Source organism: Ischnura elegans, chromosome 3, assembly GCF_921293095.1.
Source record: "Ischnura elegans chromosome 3, ioIscEleg1.1, whole genome shotgun sequence".
NCBI classification, from domain to species: Eukaryota; Metazoa; Arthropoda; class Insecta; order Odonata; family Coenagrionidae; genus Ischnura; species Ischnura elegans.
The window spans coordinates 7,319,184-7,338,740 of NC_060248.1; the positions used below are offsets into that span (position 1 = coordinate 7,319,184).

The 19,557-nt window shown below is 39.5% G+C and overlaps 1 protein-coding gene across 7 annotated transcripts in view; it reads left to right on the forward strand.

The window, feature by feature from the left end:
* Window positions 1–19,557, forward strand: part of LOC124155400 (zinc finger protein 37-like) — a 159,662-nt gene that overhangs the window by 96,462 nt on the left and 43,643 nt on the right. For 4 of the 7 annotated variants that reach the window (XM_046529182.1, XM_046529187.1, XM_046529185.1 and 1 more), the window contains 2 exons: window positions 1,837–1,995; window positions 10,877–11,908. In XM_046529182.1, the coding sequence (XP_046385138.1) occupies window positions 1,837–1,995; window positions 10,877–11,653 (936 nt within the window). In that variant the 3' untranslated portion in view covers window positions 11,654–11,908. Of the gene's footprint in view, window positions 1–1,836; window positions 1,996–10,876; window positions 11,909–19,557 lie in introns of those variants that run through there. The other 3 variants (XM_046529183.1, XM_046529184.1, XM_046529189.1) reach the window with 2 other exon arrangements.

Here is a 19,557-nt window from a genome sequence, read left to right on the forward strand (position 1 = left end):
GTCAAGGGAGTTGGACCAAATTTACGCAGCAAGTACACGTGTAAAAATGGGCGAATTCTCGACTTATTCCTCACACCAAATTTTTGACTTAATACACATGAGTAAAATTCTCCAGCTGTGCTTTATGGGGAGGCAGGATTGTTCCACCACCTCCCACTGTTTTCGTCTGCAGAAACAAATGCAATACTTTATTTCACATAACTTTCGCGAAATGTACGGGGAAAAAAACATACACCAATGGAAGGATTGAGGTATTAAATAACCACGATACGGTTTTATCAGCAATAGTTTAAATTTTCAGTGGAAAATATCAAAATAATTGCTTGATGACGTAAATGCTCGACGTATGTACACACGAAATTGGCTTCATCGGTTATGCATTGGGACAATATTGACAAAGCAATGCTTTGCTTGATTTTTATTTAGTACATATGACACTTATAAATTGAATGGCTAGTTTGTTATTAAAGTAAGGAAATGTAGTGATGTAAAAAATTTTGCCTTTCGTCTAGATTTATGCTTAAGTGTAGTGGACAGAAATGCCTCCGTCGCCACACCAATCCTGATCCTTTGCAAGTATTGAAAATAGGTGTCTTGATTATTATTTGCTCCACCTCCGGTAAAGCGACAATTCGCTATAGCGAGTGTTTATTAGAGCACCGTGGGGTCTCTTTTTATTGAGGTTGATCTGTATGCAAGTATTTTTGCATATGAGTTCTTCAAGCGGGTTATACCTAACTGATGAAGAGATGTTGTTGTGTCACATGTTCAATAATTCTGTCCATAAGTAGTAAAAATAGCAAAAAATTCACTCAATAAATCATTGAAAGACAAGTAATAAACTAAATGCACCTTTATTTTGCTGTTTACAATGCTTTGGTCATGTTGGCAACATTCCAAAAATGAAGATAAAAGCATTGAAATATATTTAATAATTGAGGTACATTTATTTGCTTTTGCATGCGTCAAGCGGATTAATTGGCAAAGATGTGTATTTGTCTCAACTGTTTATTTACTTAGCACATTTGTGGTTCATTTACTCATGAAGTCACTGACTATGCGGTTTAAAGGCATTAAACTGGAAGCAAAAGCACTTACTCATAGTTAACGATGCCAGAAATCTCATCAGCAACCATCTTGAAATTGACGATAAAAGTATGGAAAGTTCTTTTTCGATGGAATAATTTCCATTAGAATTCTGAAAGTGGGTTATAATTGGTAAACAGACATTTTCGTCATGTATATTTGAGTATGATGTCCATGTCCGCAGAATAATTTTGTCATTTTTCTACCTTTAGTAAACTTAGGAGCGCTACATTGTGTAAAAACTTTTAATTTGCCTATGTTGAAGGATTGAAGGTCCTTCTTGTGTTTTGTGGAGATCCAATTAGCGAAATATCAGCTGAACCTTTTAGCCATCATGCATTAGTCAAGAATTGGAGCATTTTTTGTAAATAAATAATCTGGCTAAAGAAGAAGGTCTCTTTTAACTTGGGATTAGCAGCAAAAGGTAACTTGAGAGCGACAACTGTGTGTAAATATTTCTGATTTCTTCTGCTTCAGTGCCATGTGCTGGGATATGAAGACAATGTGTCTTGGTATTAACATTACTAGTTGAAAACAATTAATATCAATATCAAAAAATATGATTTTTCACTTTGAAAAGAACTTTAATTATAAAAAATAATTATCTTTCTTGTTGTCTTCTTGTGCTGATGTTTTCTGCTATTTGTAAATGCTGGATTTCTGCTGCATACCAAAAGACACATGCTTTTATTGCACCAATGGGTACATAGCTAATGGCTCATTGGATTAAAACAGCCTGCTTTCTTTCAGAATGAAGCCAAGGGGCCTGATCATCCTGAAATGGAGGATCACGGAATTTCTTCACTCTCTTCAAGTTCGGAAACTGAGGACAGTGATGAAGATGATAATGATGATGATGATGATGAGTTGGAATCAAAGAGGAGAAATGTGAAACCAGTTCATTCATCGGTAAGAAAGAGATTTCTTTTCTGCTTTACTCCTGCATGCTTTTGATTTGCTGTGGTCATCCAACTAACCCCTTGGTGGGCACGCCAATTGCTCACCCATGGGTGGATGTGCCAAGGCAATTTTCACCAAATATTAATTTCATTTCCATCATTAATGTGGAGGTGATATTCTGATTCATAAGGGCTGATTAAGTTGTTAGTGCTGCATATTTCATTGTTTTTATTTTTATGTTGTGTTTTGTTTTTATGTTACTATTCATCTTAGTTTACCTGTGACCAATGTTCACGCTTATTCCATGGTACAGGGCTTAGCACCAGAATGCAATCATTTTGACACCCTACGCGAACACTTTTTTCAAAGCTGGCCTTTAACCCCTCAAGCGTGACTTTAAATGCCCAGGGTCGTTCTCTGAGCGTGTGCGACACAGCGTTTGTGTCGTCCGATTGCCATGCCTCAAGCGTGCGTGACACACCCTATGCGTCTGAATGTTTCATTAGGTATTCCTATCTCTGAAGCTTCCATGTATGTACTTTTAGTGAGTATATATGTGAGACACATCTGCCTGCTATCGTTCTGTGTGGTCTGTGTTTGCGTTCTCGTATTTTTTAGAATATTTTTTTCTAGCCGATGTCAGGAAAGAAACGCTTCCTCTAGGGTCAGCGTCTGGTGGATGCTAATGAAAGATATCCTTCCACTCAAGCTCTGGTTATTTGCTTTCTTAGCGATTGTGTGTGACATGTGGGGATGCTGAATGCTTTCGTCTCTGGTTCATTATCATCTGCTTCTCTGCCTCATCGTTTCCTTTCTCTTTCATCGAGGCAATGATAGTGAAGGCATGGTCCGTCCAGGCATTGTCACTCAATGCCTCACGGAGCCTTGAAGATCTTGGTATCTTATTTACGACGTTTGAGGCTAAGGGTTGGGGTGTTTTCATCCCTACGCTTGCTTTGGTGATTTTTTTAAATTTTTTTTTTTGGCCCTGAATCCACTCCATATCTGTACCCCTCTTTAGTTGACCATGGCTTCTAGCTCGCGTGAGTTGTGCGATGAGCAAGTGCTTGACGCTTTGGGAGAAGAGATAGCTCGCATCGCATCGCTGGCCGCTCACCGGGCGGCTGGTCGAGGCCCCGGCGAGGAGTGGGCCAATTGCCGGCATGCCTTCCCCCTGACGGGCGGCGAATTGACGAATCAGGCATCTTTGATCGCTGATATCTCGACTCACAGGTCATGAGGGCACGGGAAATTTCACAAATTCCATTTTTATGCATTAATCTACAAATGTGCAAAGTTTGAAGAAAAAGTGGGCGTTACACTCCGTTAATGTTCCTTGTTAGTTAATACGGCTGTGTTAAACGCGTACATTTTATACCGTAAGGCTGGTAATGACAAAGATCACCTAGCATTCAGAATAAGCTTAGTGAACAAAATAATTGCTTAGTATCACGGACAGAATTTAGAACAGCGCAAAGGAAGGCCCTCTGATACCGATACGGAATGTACGCGATTGACCGGGCAGCATTTTGTTCAACAAAACCCGAAAACTGAGACATTTAAGGTTGGAAGAAGAAAGTGTGTTGTGTGCACAAAAAACGGAAAGAGAAAAGAGACAAGATATAGATGCAAAAACTGCCCAGGAACACCCTCACTCTGCTTAGAACCCTGTTTTGAGCAGTATCACACACAGGTCAACTATTAACCATCGGATAAGAGGAGCAGGAAAAAGTTAATGGGTCCGAAAATTGTAAGTACGTATTCATAATTATAAAATTGAAACAATTGTTTATATAATATATTTTTTTGGATTTTTTTTGCATAGTGATAAGATTCATAAAAATATTTTACTTCATGTCTGCACAAAATCTGAAGTGCCTCTAAATTAAAGCACCCTGGGTGGTTTAAATGCCTACGATTAAAGCACCGTATATGGACGGAATAGCGAGGATGCATATGCTGTGTCGCACAGGCTTAAAGGGTTAAGGGGTTAAAGAGTGTTGCAGGACAAAATATTTCGTGACTTTTAATCATTTTTAGGACTTAATAAGACGACAGTGTTATGGATACCCCCCTCTCTTTTCTCCGTCTTAAAAATTCAAATTTACCTTGAATGCCGGAGGGAAGGTGTCATTCTGACACCCAGTTTATTTTATCATTTCTCTGTTTGGTTGGGGTTGTCGTGTCACGGGGCCATTGTGTCCCGCCGGAAATGCAATCCATGCGGGGCCGGAACTTAGCCTTGCGTTTACGACGAAATAACAAAAGGAAATATGAGGGAGTGGAAACCAAATGTTGAGAATGGAAAAAGGGAAGAAGTGAAGGGGGTGGAAAAGAAAATAGGAAGGGATTCCCTCCTTACCTTGGCTTCCGCCAAACTGTGCGTCCGTCGTGCGTCCTGTTCCTCGCCTGAGCTTTGGCGAGACAACCAGACCTTCCTCTTTGCCTTGACACAGGCAAACGAATGCGCTGGTGCAAGGCATGCACTGTTCTTCTTGGGCTTCTAGAGCCCTCTATAGGCGAAAAGGAAAGACAAAAAAACAAAAACCAAGGCAGGCGGGAAAAAAGAAGAAAGGAGGGAAATTTAGCTTAAAAGAAAAGAAAAACATAAGACTGTTTCAGCCCGAACATAGGTGTTTCATGGGATGCAGTTTGATTATTACTAGCCAAATTAGTACTTTAGAGTAGTAAATTACCTTCATGATTGTTTATGTTTTACACAATTTCAATAAATTTCAGCTGTTAATCATTTTTTTGAAAATTTATTAGCCCGTGAGGTAAGTATATTTTATTTTATTCGCGGATGATTTTCCTTGAAACCGGCCAAATTTTACCGCGACGACACTTATTTCCCTTGAAACATGAGTGTAGCGACGTGTGCAACAATGCAGTTGGCTTCTGCCGAGCCTCTGTGTTCGGCTGCCTGGTGTGGAGTTTGGCAGACTGGCTTGCTAGCGTCAAGACATGCTTCTCGACTTGCATCAGCAGTTTGGTCTTGATATAGGCACTGTATAGACGTGTTACGCCAAAGAAAATTATTGCAATACTAAATGATATTTCTGTCTTTGATGCCATGAATTGCGTGAATGGACATCTAGCTTTGTTTGGAAACAGCTGTTTGTCAATGGCTATGTGTGGTCCAGACTATGGTAATGGCATTGTAGTACTTCAGTTACGAAGGAAAAACATCTAAGCATGTACACACGATTTTTACAATTTTTTTTAATTTTTACTTTTGTGCTGTCTACGGACACGATATATTTGTCCACGGGCATAGCAGAAGAGGAATGCATATTGTGTTTGCTCACGAGAATTTTTTTAAATTTGTCATTGGACATTCTGTAAATAGTCATAGTGTAGGTATCTTTTTTTATGGCAATCCATGAACATAATTTTGTACGTTGTAGGAGAATGACCCTTAAAAGAAAGAAGGATATCTCTGCTGGAATAAAAGCTTCTCGGAAGAGTTGTATTCAAATAAATTGTACAAAAATGGTCATGTTACACTTTCTGTTTATCAGGACAAACCGACAAAATGTGTTCTTGTTCTAAGGTCTCTTTGCCCTTATGTTGTCATTAGTGAGAACTCTTAAGAAATCGCCCGAAACTGAACAAGAACGGACTAGTAACTGTCGAGTAAAGACAAAATGCTATAAAAAAGAAATGTTGGTTTTTTGTAAGCTGTGTAAAAAACCAGTATGTATTGCCAAAACAGTGTGAAAGTGCCAGAAATGTAAAGAATCTGCAATTTAGAGTAGTTTTGGAAGTTTTTGGAAATTTTTTGTAAGTCTGTACAAAAAAGTATTCGATTTTTTTTGTGTTTTTTACAAAGTGTTTGTTTTTCTTTTATACAATTTTGCAGTTAAATAGTCGTAATTGATTTTATTGTTTTCAATTTTTCATCTTTAAAAGCAAATTTCCACATTCGAAGACGAAAACCAGATGCCAGAAAAAGATACCGCAGTCCAAGAGGACAGAATTGTTTGCGTAATATTTTTTTACTTCAGTGGAAATCTCTTAAGAAACATTTTTTTGAAAATATTAAGGAGCCATAAATAAATATTACAATGAAGATGGCACTTCAACCCTAGTCAGTGAACAGGAAAATAACACAGTTGTAAGAACATGGGTGTCAAGATGACACCCTCCTGACATTCTTGGGATATGCCAATTTCCCGGCATTCCAGTGTTAATGAAATATCAGAGAGCCTTATTGGAGGACTTTGAAAAATACTGGAAATAATATTTCTCCTTCTCATCCTGCAAGGTAACGCTAGTGGGCAAGATGATATCAAGTACTTGAAGAAAGAACCTGCAAGTTTGAAAAGGAGTGGAGATTCGTGTGACATTGAAACTGCTCTAAGAAGGTTACTTTTGCTGATAAGCTTAAGATGAACAATAGTGTTACCCAGCCGTGTTAGGAAAATAGGGCCCACATAAAAAGAAAACTTATTTACTTCAAATGTGAAAACTGAACCAAATGTTTCCCCTGTGAGGAAATTGAACAACAACAGAGAGATGACGCACAACCCTGAGGACCCTACAGCAAACAGCCTTGAGGGAAATCATCGTGCTGTACTCAAGAAAAGTGTAGGATTTGGTCGCACGAATCTTTTCGGTGATACAGGCAGTGCTCTCTCATCCCCAGATCCAGAAAACTTCATGTAAGTAACTTCATTGACGGAAGGAAGCCAATGGAAAGCACAACTGACGTAAGTGATGTCTGTGGGGATGCCAGCTGCAATCTCCATAGTTATTCCCACGAGAGCAGTCTGCATGTACGTATAGAGGTTTCTGGAGGACACCACATCAAGAGATTTATCGATCGAGAGCAACAATATTCATCTTCTTAGAAACGTAAACATCTGGCCCAAAGATCAATCAATCTATGTGATTTTTGACAGTGTTTAATTTTGACGAGTGTGTCGATATTTGATCCTCGATACAATATGTTCAATAGCCTGTTGGGGTCCGCAAGAAATAAGCTGGTGGGAAGGAAGCAGGGTGAAGGAAGGCCCTTGTCCTAGAGTGTAGGTGCTGCACCCTTGGAGTGAGATGATTGATTTTATATGCAGTGGGTAAACAGTGGTTCACTGATCAACTTTTCAATTTAAACTGTATTATGTACTCCAACACGGAAGTAACCTCATTGTGGTTCTCCTGGTTTCAATTGTCAAGGCATGGCTCAGGTTGGGTGGAGCATGTGCCAGGTGATGTGTGGTGGGGATTTTTGGAATATCAAGGTCAAGGATGTCCGAGAATTCTTATATTTGCACTAATAATGTTTTATTTAATTATACTGAGACTGTCCACGTTGATATCTTCATGCAGTCACCCGCAATCCACCAACTGTACTAAAATTTCCCTGAGAAAAAAATCACATATGTATAACCAATTTGCCTTGACCAATATTCGAACCTGGATCCCCCAATACTATGTCCTTCGAAATGTTTGTCATACAAAGTGAATCCCCAACTTATGTTGACCCATGTGGTGGTGGATTGCTATCTTTTCCATGATTGCCTCATAATTGTGGGTGTGTAGTAAGTAAATGAATTATTCATTACCAATGCAAGAAACCAGTGCTCTCTTCATTAACGAAGGAAATAAATGATTGATTTGGATCCCTAGTGGAAGGAGAGTGTCCAAGTCAGCATTACTTATCTTAATGGTGCAGCATGACTGCAGTTTGTGTGGCAACAGATATTTTATCCTGTAATCAAAAACACCTTTTTGCTGAAAATACAAGGGAAATTAATACAGCGGATTGCCTTGCACGAGTTCACACTACTTTGAAGTTTTCCTCGATCTTAATAAAAAATAAAATTGGAGGCAAAAACATTGGGATATTTGCACTTAAATATAAGGCTGCAGTGGGCATATTATTTCCATCAGAATCCCCTTTGTAAAATGGAATTATTTTATTTCCTCGCTGAATAGGAATGTTTCTAGTTTACTTGGACATCTTATCTAGCATTCCAGACGACAATCAGTGGTGGGAAATAAACTCTTGATTTATTTTAGAAGATTCTTCGATGGTTAACCAATCGTAAATTAAGAGAAATATTATCTATATTTAATTGCAATTTTATATCGCAAATGCGGAAGTAAAGGTGGTGTCCCAAAGTCAAATTTGCATGAAAATATTTGTATGAAATTTTGATACAATGGACGCTCACCGTCTCCCACGGTCAAAATTTCATCCAACTGGCTTTTGGTCCAATTGTTTGCAGTTTGGTCCAAATGGAGCAGCAACCCACTCCTCCAACCTCACGCTCCCCTCCCCCCACCACCTGACACAGATACCTATATGAAAGAATTTAAATTCCCAACTCTTCATAATCCCTTGAAAAAGCGACCAGCATCGGCCGGGAAACGTTGGGGCCACCCAAAAATAGTGACGCGGCGACATAGCCCAAAAGTTTTTAGTCATAATGACGAGCACCAGCGAAAGTTTTAACGAAGCAGCCCACATAAGTTTTGATAGGTTTTGAATGTTTATCAGAGGGTATAGAGACTTCAGTCCACACAATTTCACAGTCAGTCTCTAGGTCCAAGCGACGTTTAGAGGGAAATTTATTATTGATAGCAACAAGCACTCCTCCCCCTCTGGAGAGCCTATCTTTGCGATGTATGCCATGAGTGGCTGAGAATGATGAACACAAAGGTGTTAAGAGAGTCAATGACATGAGGCCAGAGAATGAAAATGTCGTCAATGTACCTAAGCCAAAGGAGAAGTTTTAGAGGGTAATTGGTGAGGAAATTTTCCTCAAACAGGCCAATTTTCTTCACTCAACGCTTCTGCCTCAGTTTCTTTCACCTCTTCCATCTCCAAAACTAATATCACTTTCTTAGATGTGGACGTACACCTTTCGGATAACAACAAATTCAAAACATCGGTTCACATCAAAGCCACAAACAAGCAGCAATACCTCCACTACAGCAGTTGCCATCCACCACACACAAACGGTCCATCCCTTACTCCCTCTCTGTCCGGAGACACAGAATTTGAAACAATCCTGAAGACCTTCAAAAGTTCCTCTCCAAACTTCACAACTCTCTTCTTCACCGCGGCTACCCCGAAAAACTTTTGATGAATAAAATTAGAAAAAAGCCGCGTATTTCCATTAAACCCTGCACGGACAAATATTGCTCTCATCTGCTCACCACCTACTTTCCTGGTGCTCACATTCTACGGAACATATTGAAGGACTTGTACCCCATCCTTTCTAAACACAAGTCCACCTCTCAGATTTTCTCCTCCACTCCTCGGATCACATTTAAGAGACCACAGAATTTAAATACCATATTTAAAGCCGCCCGCCCTCTTCAAAAGTCGCAGTCAGTCACTGCTTCCACACCCTCACCTTGTAATCGCCCCAGGTGTAAAACCTGCAAGATATTCTCTCCACCCCCTGCCTCTTTTCCTCCCCAAACTTAAATGCCTACCAATTTTCCCCTCCACTACTTGTACTTACACCAATATCATTTACCTCCTTCATTGCAATTTCTGCCCCGCTTTCTATGTCGGCCAATGCACCAACCCCCTCAATCTCAGAATCAATAATCACCGCCTCCTGTTGTCCATCATCCCCCCACGCATCTTTACCATTGCCTACACATTGTTTGTCGCACGACTCCGTCTTCAATCAATGCTTTAAAGTTTCAGTCATTGCCTCCCTCCCTCCCACTGACTCTCAACAAGGAAATCTCCCCATCATTAGCTCTGATAATCCCGAGTTTGCTGTAGTTACATGCTAAAGATGCGTTTAAAAAATACTATCTCATGCAGCAGGCATAAAATCTTGTACTTCCAATGTTTGAACATGAAAGAGAAAGCGAGACAAATTCAAGAAGTTTTTGGGACAACACATATGGAGAAATAGATATCTTTGTAATAACCACTACCTGCACTACACCCTAAATTATGCAAATCAATTCTTTGGTTTAATTAGTGCATAAGTGAGGAAAACACATGAACTTCTCTTTAGCATCAGGGATGCGAGTGGTTATTAGATTAGGGGAAAAATTTCAACAGGAAAACCTTAAGAACACCATGCAGACAATAGTTCTTTTAAATCCCATTTGTTCATTTTTGATATTATGCCTTAAGTGGTTGATACCTTTTTCAAACCATATTTTTTGTAACGAAAAAGTTTGTTTCATAGAAAAAAGAAATTCATGCTATAAGAGGTACTTGTCACTTAAAAAGCTATTATTTTTAGTGCCAAGCAAAGCCTTTTGAAGGAGAGTCCATGGGAGACCAGCATTACTTTCTAAGGAGTTATGACAGCCAGATATGACCCTACTGACCATGTCTCCTTCAGCTAGTAGCCTCCTCCCGTCCCCTGCTAAGCACGGGCAGAAGCTGGCCTACCTCAAGGACTATGTGATTTGCAAATAAGTTGGGGAGACTGGTGTGATTCTCTATTTAGGTTGTTATTGTTAAAATTTACATTTAACAGCAACAGAACAATGCATAATATTTATACATAAAACTCTACTTTTATGGTAGGTTTGCAAAAATTTTATCAAAATTGAGCCAAGTGGGATTTCAATAAATTGCAATTATACAAAATCAACAAAATATATTGAATATTTTCCCATTGAAATTATCTCATTAATCATGTATTCTTATACTAAGAGAAAGTCCATTTATTCTCCCTCACCGTTGAAGTGATTGAACAAAGGAATCATTTGTACGTTTTTTGGTGTAGCACAGGCGGTGCATGGTTATTTCATCCACATTCTTTTCTCCACGTGGTCCCAAAATGAGCTTGATCTTGCTTTGGATTCTTCTTAGAGTTGAGGAATTGGCAGAACAAGATATTACTCCTGTGTTATGACGTAGTACTTAGCGTGTAACCATTCTTTTTCCTTGTATTTGCAGGAAAAAGGTGTTTATGATTGCAGTTTGTGTGGCAAGAGGTACTTTCAATGGAGGACATACAGGTACCACATGGACCAACACAAGTTTGGGAATCGCTTCAAATGCAATGAGTGTGGAAAAGCATTCCATAGAAAGGAGTATTTGATAGTCCACATGGCTGTGCATGAAACAGAGAGGAATTTTCACTGTGATGTTTGCGGAAAGGCATTCAAATCATCCCAGATACTGTATGTCCATAAAAAAACCCACTGTGAAAAAAATTATGTCTGTGATATTTGTGGTAGAAAGTTTTTAACTGTAACAAAATTGAATTTTCATTTGTCCAATCATGATGGGGAGAAAAAATATCCATGTGAAATGTGTGGGAAACGTTTTACGAGTGTGCGGTATGTTCAAAAACATCTAAAGGATGTTCATTTGAAACAAACGAAGTACAAATACTCTTGCGAAGTATGTGGTAGGAAATGTGAAACTCCAGCTGCGCTGAAGAGTCATCGTATGATTCATTCAGGCGAACGACCATTTAAATGTTCCGTTTGTGATAAAGCATTCAGGACGAAAGCTTTCCTGGAGCAGCACGTGAATTCTCACACAAAGGAGAAGAGTTACAAGTGCGAAGTTTGCGATGCTGTGTTGTCCGCACCGAGTGCATTGGCACGTCATAGGGCGAGACACAAGGGTGAAATGAAATACAAATGCGACAATTGTGGTAAACAGTACACGCAGAGTCACAATTTGAAGAACCACATGAAGAAATGTCACACCGACTCAGGATAATTGATAACACAAAGAATTGTATGGAGCCATGCTCATGGAATGGTTGGAATGTGGAGTATAAACTAAAACGACATGCCGAATATCTTTCATTGATGTACATATTATATTATTATCTTACATTGATGAACATTCCTAATTCATATTGCTTTTAAGTGGTAAAGGAAGGCATTATATTTATTGTATTTTAGCATGTGAATGTGTTGAATGATTAGTGTTTTTTATTTTGCTATATTATATTGTATTGGTCCCATCACACGATCCCTCCCGATTTTCACCGGGATTTCTTTTAGAATGAATGATCCGGATTCCCATGCACAACTGAGTTTGGTAGGCGGCTGTCTCAGCTTAAAGAAGCCGGGCCGTCGACTGACTAGTGATGCCCCTGGAATCAGACTTTTAATTGAATCGAAAGGGCATGGATAGGGTTGACTCAGGTTCCGTGATAATCGCGTTGATGTCTTTAGTAATGCGCTCGAAGGATGGGAAATCAGCGATGTTAGCCTTTGAATCATGAACACTCTTGTGATTTCTATGATAACATTTAACAAACTACAAGATTTATGTGCGAACAACGTCACCTACAACACTCACTACACATACACACACACGGCTTCTCCTCAAATACTCTCATTATGAAACATTGATGTAACTCTTTAACATGCCTATGTATCCAAATTATATGCTCAATTTCATTTCAAGCCATGATAATGGTTTGTAAATAAACGGAAAAGTCGGCAAAATTCACATTTCAATTCAAAGACCTACTCTCCAAGATTCAAATTTTATATCAAATATTGAGGTCAGGAAAAGGAAACATTTTTTTCCAAATCCCTCGTTGAGAACTATGAGCATCATGGACACTCTTCAAAAAATTGGATGCATAGCGTAAATCATTAAATAAAATATTTTTATAATGTGAATAATCCAAAAAATCCATAAAATCTCGACCCAGGCGAGAGTCTCGTCCCAGGCGAGAGTCTCGTCCCGACAATGCCGGGAAATGAAATTCTCGTCTCGACCGACCTGTCCCTTATTTGGCGCCTTGACGGCGTTGAACAAAACGATGCTACCAACTTTTGGGGAAGTCATGACGTATTTTTAGATCTTCAGAATGCAGGAAAAGAGATAACGGTCCATGAATAGGACTCTACAGTGGGGTGTGCGAACTTAGATTATGCGCTCCTAGCCTTGTGTTGTCCGACAGCTGTGACTTATGGATTTTGGGTGATGGCCGCTCGCGTCCCCTCCCCGCTCACCTCTCCTGCGCCCTAAATGCACCAAAATTTGCGTCTTTCTTATGTTTAAGTCTTACTAATGGTTGATGTTTCAGTATCGTACGATGAAGGAAAATCACGAAAGAATTACTCAATTAACTGCTTTCCAGTCTGTATTTCTTATGTAAGTGGTGTTCCTCGTCTTTCCCTGATGTCAACGAAGTTTGGGTAACTTCTTTCACGAATCGTTCGACCGCATCTATAATAAAAGGAATTTTTATCTTCGAAGAAGAACGTTTCTCAAACGATTTTTTATGTTCCACAGTGCTAAGGTCAGATGTAACCGGAGGTACCGTGGTCTTTCCCCGTTATATCACCAACGGGTAGTCTTTCACGTAGATATTAAAATCAAGAAATTAGAAAAGATTTCGGATTGATCGCTAAACGCATGTTCTTGCGTGCCTCTAATATTTTTCCGTCCACCCCGTACCACATCCTCGCGCTCTTCAGCTGTTAAATAGCAAGTAGTGCATAGTCAGGGTGGCCGACTAATCCGTTGCTTGGAATAACCGAATATATAACTGCTTTCAACCCTTCCAGCAGGGTTCTCAACCAGTTGGCGAGCCTCCGCAAATTCACAGCACAATCTTTACGAAAAACCAAACGGGCGTACTAAAATCTATAATGGAAGTTATCATATGTATTCAATTGGCGTTTGGATTTCTGGTGGACACGTTGAATCTCAGCAGGCCATTGGCCGTTGTAAGCCAGCGGGAATGGGCCACTTTTCCCGCAGCTTTTTCCTAATTTTCGGAATGAATTCCTATAAATAACTCATAGATAATTTCCGAAATCAGCGCTTAGCGTATTCAAGTCTATTTGGGGAGACAATTATGATGGAAAAGGCTCCAGCTCCACACCATCTTGGTGCGTCATTCTTGAAGGTTCAGATCTTAAAATTTTGGCCCCTGGATGCCCTCCCAATTTTTATGTCGCAGAAGAATTAACCCACACTTCAAGGGATGTTGGCATTATGCTTGTAGCAGAAGAATGATGGCTCCATTTGGGGGATTCACTTGGTACTATCATATCCAATTCCTTCTGAATTTGGTGTTTCTACTATTTCTTTCACAAAGAAATCGAAAATCGAAGATTTTATAACTTTTGCTAGTCCTCCGAAGGGGGAGGCAAACCTAAAAGTGGGACCCTGTTTCTTCTACCAATTCCCTTATATGTTCAATCTCCTTGTCCTTGTTGCAATTTCACGATGTCATCAGACCGCATTTAATGCCGCCACACATCTGAGCAGCCGCAGTGCGTGGTTAAATGGCAATTGGTACTCGGTGCGCCCAAGGTGACAAAGCAGTTTCCATCACCTTGCACTAGAGTGCGCCATGACTGGTGGCACCACGACCAGTGCAGCGGCCGAACACCTTTTGAGTTTCGGCGAAGGCTACGGCGGTTGACACCTGCTAACTTTCAACATTCTAATGGGTCGCTTTGACGAAACTGCATGAGCAAACGCGAAACAGTGGAAATATTTTTTCATTGACGTTAGCAAGACTTCTTCTTTCCTTCTGCAATCACTGCGCTTCCTTTATTATCAACATGTGACAAATACCGTATGAAAGTTTGTAATAAATTTCACCCAGTATGGCATTGTAAATTGGCGGCGATAATAATTTCTCCGAAATTAATTCTTAATCGTAATTATTTGATTTGCCGTGAATGGCTGTGAAAAAAAATATTTAAAAAAGCATACATTATTTTCCGATCGCATGACGTCCACCTTTTTTTTCTTTTGAGAGTTGCTCGATAACACGGGCATTTGGGGTGCGGTTCAAGGAATTCCACATTCGCTACAGGCGGTAGTGTTCCGGAGCCACGGTTCATAGGCGCTACGTTCGGTACGATAATAATCTTCTCGGAGCATCTTCTTGAACGTACCAGATATACGGCCCTTTCTTGATCGCCTTTCTACGATGAGTATGGGGAATATATTGCATTGAACGGTAAAAGTTCCCTTTTGACTTGGCAACCATCAACGTGTGGAGTGGGAGAGGACAGCCGTTTCGGGCCCAAAGAACTCGGCGCTCAAGACTTGAAAATCCTGCTCTGAACTGGGATTTGGGTTATGCTTCCACATTAATGCGAAGGATAAATATGCCAACTGCTGTTGCAGCCATGATGAGAAGGCAAAGGAAAATAGGAAAATATCTGAAACAGGAATAAAGGAATACATAAGCCAGCAGGATCCAAAACAAACTTACAACAAACCTGTTGTAAGTTCTCCATCTACACATATGTAATTTCATGGTATTTGGCTGGGGATGATCTATCTTCACCATGCAGCATGCAAGAGGACCGCCGCACGCTCACCATATGCAAAGACATAACTTGCCAATCGTTAGTGATTCCAGCAGCGAATCCAATCAAGTTTAGAGCTATGGAATAAAGAAAAACATGCAGTGAGTCATCCTAGCGATGACGCCAATAATTCTATAATCTGAGACACCGTTGATATACTTAATAGTACGAGTGAAGAATTACGTATTAATTCTCTCTGTTTTGCAGTCTATTTCTTTTAGTTTCTTCTCGTGATCACGTCATTGTGCGTCGGTAAACGTGGAATCTATTACACGTCGTCTGAGAAACATATTCTCCAAATTTAATTAGTGAATTTTGCATAAACTTCGATTGAAGATCCCGTAAAGAATGAGTTCAATTTCACAACACCTCCATTTTCTACGAACGTGCTGTTCTTTTTTTTTTTAACAGATACTGGCTGTCTGGATGACCCACTATCGAACGGAAAATAATATTTTCCAATATTTTGCTAGAAAAGGAAGTACAGTGAGTCGAGGTAGATGTGTTGATATATTCGTCGTGAAATTATAATGAAGGCGCTTTGAAAAAAGTAATTTAAGTGATCAGCTTCATCTCGATCGCTCGTCACTCAATCGCCTACTACATTTAAGGGTGAAGAGACTGTAGAGCTATTCTCCCCTACCTCCCTTACGTTAGACCAGAAGTCCTTAGAAATGTCGTCTAAATATTCGTCTAGTAGTTCTGTTTTGCATTCACTCCATTCCTCCCTAACCCTTTCGAGTCGGCGGAGTTTTTGTCTTAGTATGACTGCTGTATCCAAGCCCAAAGACAAATTATTTCTCGTGTTACGGAGCATTTTTCGAGGACATTCGTTAAGAAGGGTCACGCGGATATTCACACGCCCTCAGCTCCAACAGCGAACTGTTAAGGAGTTGTTGTACCGTAAAACCCACATAAACTCTCTTTAAACATGAGAATTTGTGAACCTGGTATTGGGAGTCTACAGGGTATGGTCTAAAAAATACACTATTAAATTGGTTTTTTGTTCATCAGAGCGGGTACAAAGACCCGTGAAATGGTGGTGACGGTATGGGGTTCGTACCGCGAAGGTCATTTGATTGTATAATACGTCACTTTACGTTAATTAAAATTGATTGTATAATAAGTCACTTTTTGTTAATTTAAACCCTCCTAATCTTCGGGTAGTAACCCTCACCGCCTCCATACTTTTATCGAATCAGTTCTCGTTTCGAGAACCCGTATCCCTTCCCTGAAATAATGTGTATGCGTTAATCTCGTTAATTACTATTATTAACAATAGGGTGGTTTCCTATTATTTTTTTATTGCCTAAATCGAAAGATTATTACTCCTGGAGTACGTATTTCACGCTTTTAGATTTTTAAATGACGATATCTATTTTTCGCGATCAAATGAAAAGTGAAAAATTTCAAGCGCGCGAAAACGCGACGCGTAAGTAGGAATGAAGGGAAAAAGTCCGTACGACGCATTTCTGGTTCCCCCTCCCGCCTGGTAGGTGACCTTGATCGAGGCTCTGAGCGCTGATAGGACGCAGGATGCTAACGGGTAGCTGAGTACCTTCCTGTCTGGTAGCGCATGGCTTAAAAAAGGTTTATTAATACCTTATCAATCGAAGAAAACTTTCCGACCTTAGCCAGTTTTAATAAGTGATTATTAAGACATGTTTCCCTGAGCTCTGTGACTCATGCATGCATTGGTAGCCTCTGACGATGCATAACTCCTATCCTCTCGTGTAGAAACTAGGTCCCTGTGACGTCACGTGGAGTGGAATCGCATGGGCGCCAATCTGGCCTTTTTCAAATGAGGATAAAATTTGACCCTTGCCATTCGTCTAAACCGGTATTTCAAAAACCAAATAATTTGTGTATTATGAATACACTAATGGTGGGTAACGAATCACCATCAATGCCTTTTGTTTTCTTTGATGAAGGAAACTACCCTATTATTTAATCTATTTATCGCATTACCTATCATTGTCCACGCATGACACAAGTCAAACAGCTTCGACGATTGGCTTGAAGAGAAAGTTTTATTCATATCTTTTATCTCTTCCTACATGCATTGTTATATGACGTCTATGTTCGTTTGTATTCTCATTCGGCAAATCTTCGTCCTAGCTATAGAAATTTTCACTATATATACAAAAATATGTCCTGTTTAATTAATCGAATTTATCATTCAATAAAGTAAAGATTTCCATATTATCTACGATATCATTGTTAAAATCAATGCGCTTGTGAATATTATATATAGCCTGTTGTGATTCATTAGAGGTGGTATAAATGCGCCAAATTTGAAATCGAGTTGAATTTCTTTTAAAGAGGACAAGGTTTTGGGATGATACAATGAAAACTGAAATTGAAAAAAAATAAATTTAAAACCTAGTCCAACGATGAACACTTATTTTTAAAATAAGGGGAGAAATAAAAAAGTGGGGTTCTATTCAGAATACTTATGTCTTTCTCAGAGGTTGGTAGATAACCAGCAGAAATAAACCCTCCGTGAAAGAAATTTAAACACAATTCCAATCGGCTGGTCAACAATGGGCCTCAACCGTCCGTTGGCTAGCTAAAATAAATAAATAAATATCCGGCGTTGACCAAGCTCGGCATTCAGTCTCAGCCCTGAAGACGATGAGTGAGGTACTCATCGAAACGTTGGCCTCAAAAAGCCTGACCCGGTGCTTAACCCGAGAAGATTTTATTCATTCAATTCGCCGGGAAAAACTACGAAATTTACAATTCCAGGTAACTGGATGCGGAGACTGATCGAAGTGAACTACTAACTGAGGAAAAAACACGCATGCAAGCCTTTATATAAGGAATTGAAGCAAGGTTAAAAAGAGCATCGTTGTTTTGGTAGCAAGTGAGGATGGATACCTTTCAATCACTGGAAGTGAAAGGGCCGTATCCAGAAACCTTACCACTGCGAGATACGTCATCAGATGATGACGTAGCTGCTATAGCGGCGAACACCGCTACGATCATCCGCTGCAGAGTCTAGTGAGGTCCAAGGCATGCTACTCGCTTAAAGTAATATGGCCGCCGGGTTTCGTCTGCTTATCGGTTCGCATTTATTATTAATAATTATTGATGTTTAAAGGGCTATAGGATCATGATAACCATTAATTATTAGATAAAAATACAGTAGGAATGCTTCAATAACACGCTTTTATGCTAATGAGTAAACATTTTACCTAATTTAACTACCAATATATACTGTCAACGAGTCGATAGGCGCTTGATTACATCAAGCGGGTTCGAGAGGGGGGTGGGAACATGTTTGTGTCACGCGTGTTCGAGTATTGGGTCCATAAGTTGCTTAAAAAGGGAAAGAAAACACTTACAATATCCTTTTAATAAATGAAATAGACGGAGGATACGCTCTTTCGCTCTCAACAATACTTAACGTCGTCTTAGTAACCACGATGATATAAGCGTTAAGACCGTTTTGAATAGAATATTAACGTAATGGAGAAAAAAAAATTACGACGGATGCACTTGTGAAATATCGCCGATTTTTCGTATTTTGACCCCTGTCCTAGAATTGTAGCTTTTCTCTTTCTGATTATGAAGATTTGAACCCAACATACTTGAAAAAAAATATAACAGATTTTTTTTACTATCGGACTGAGAAAAATTCAATGCACCAATACCCAGCCGATCAAGTTAATTTCGAAGACAGAAATCCAAAAAGCGCGGATATATTAAATGTTACCACCTTTCAACCGAGAGAAGCTCAAACGCTCTGTCCTCAAAAATCCAGTATTCGCATATTCCTTGAGGTTTATTTATAAAAATTCGACAATTCATACACATCATAACTGTTCATCTATTTATAAATATATGACCGCAGAATATTGTGAAAGATAGCTATCGCCTGGCCTGTAAATTATTTTCACAAACAGCCATAAAATTAGCTATTCTAAAACCTGCTCTTATTTGTGAGGTGGGAGGTGGCAATATGAACGCGAACTATCGGGACACAAAAGTATCACCACGCACGAAAGTTTTTTTTATTAACAATACACATGAAAATAGATATTCTAAAATATATATTTATTATCACTGTATAGATGGCGCAACCAACGCAAATCAGCGTAACACGGCTTTCATAACAGGTCGCGCAAGATTTGTTCATAATCATTACATATTAACAGCAAATTGTCCTCGCCGAATTAACTCAATTTATGGTTATGGCATTCATTTGTCGTGACGCCTTATGCGAGCTTTATTAGATATCGATTCCCGACTACTTGAAGCCCATATAATGTAAAACATTCTTAAACGATGAATTACGTGAGGGTATAGTCTCCGTAACCC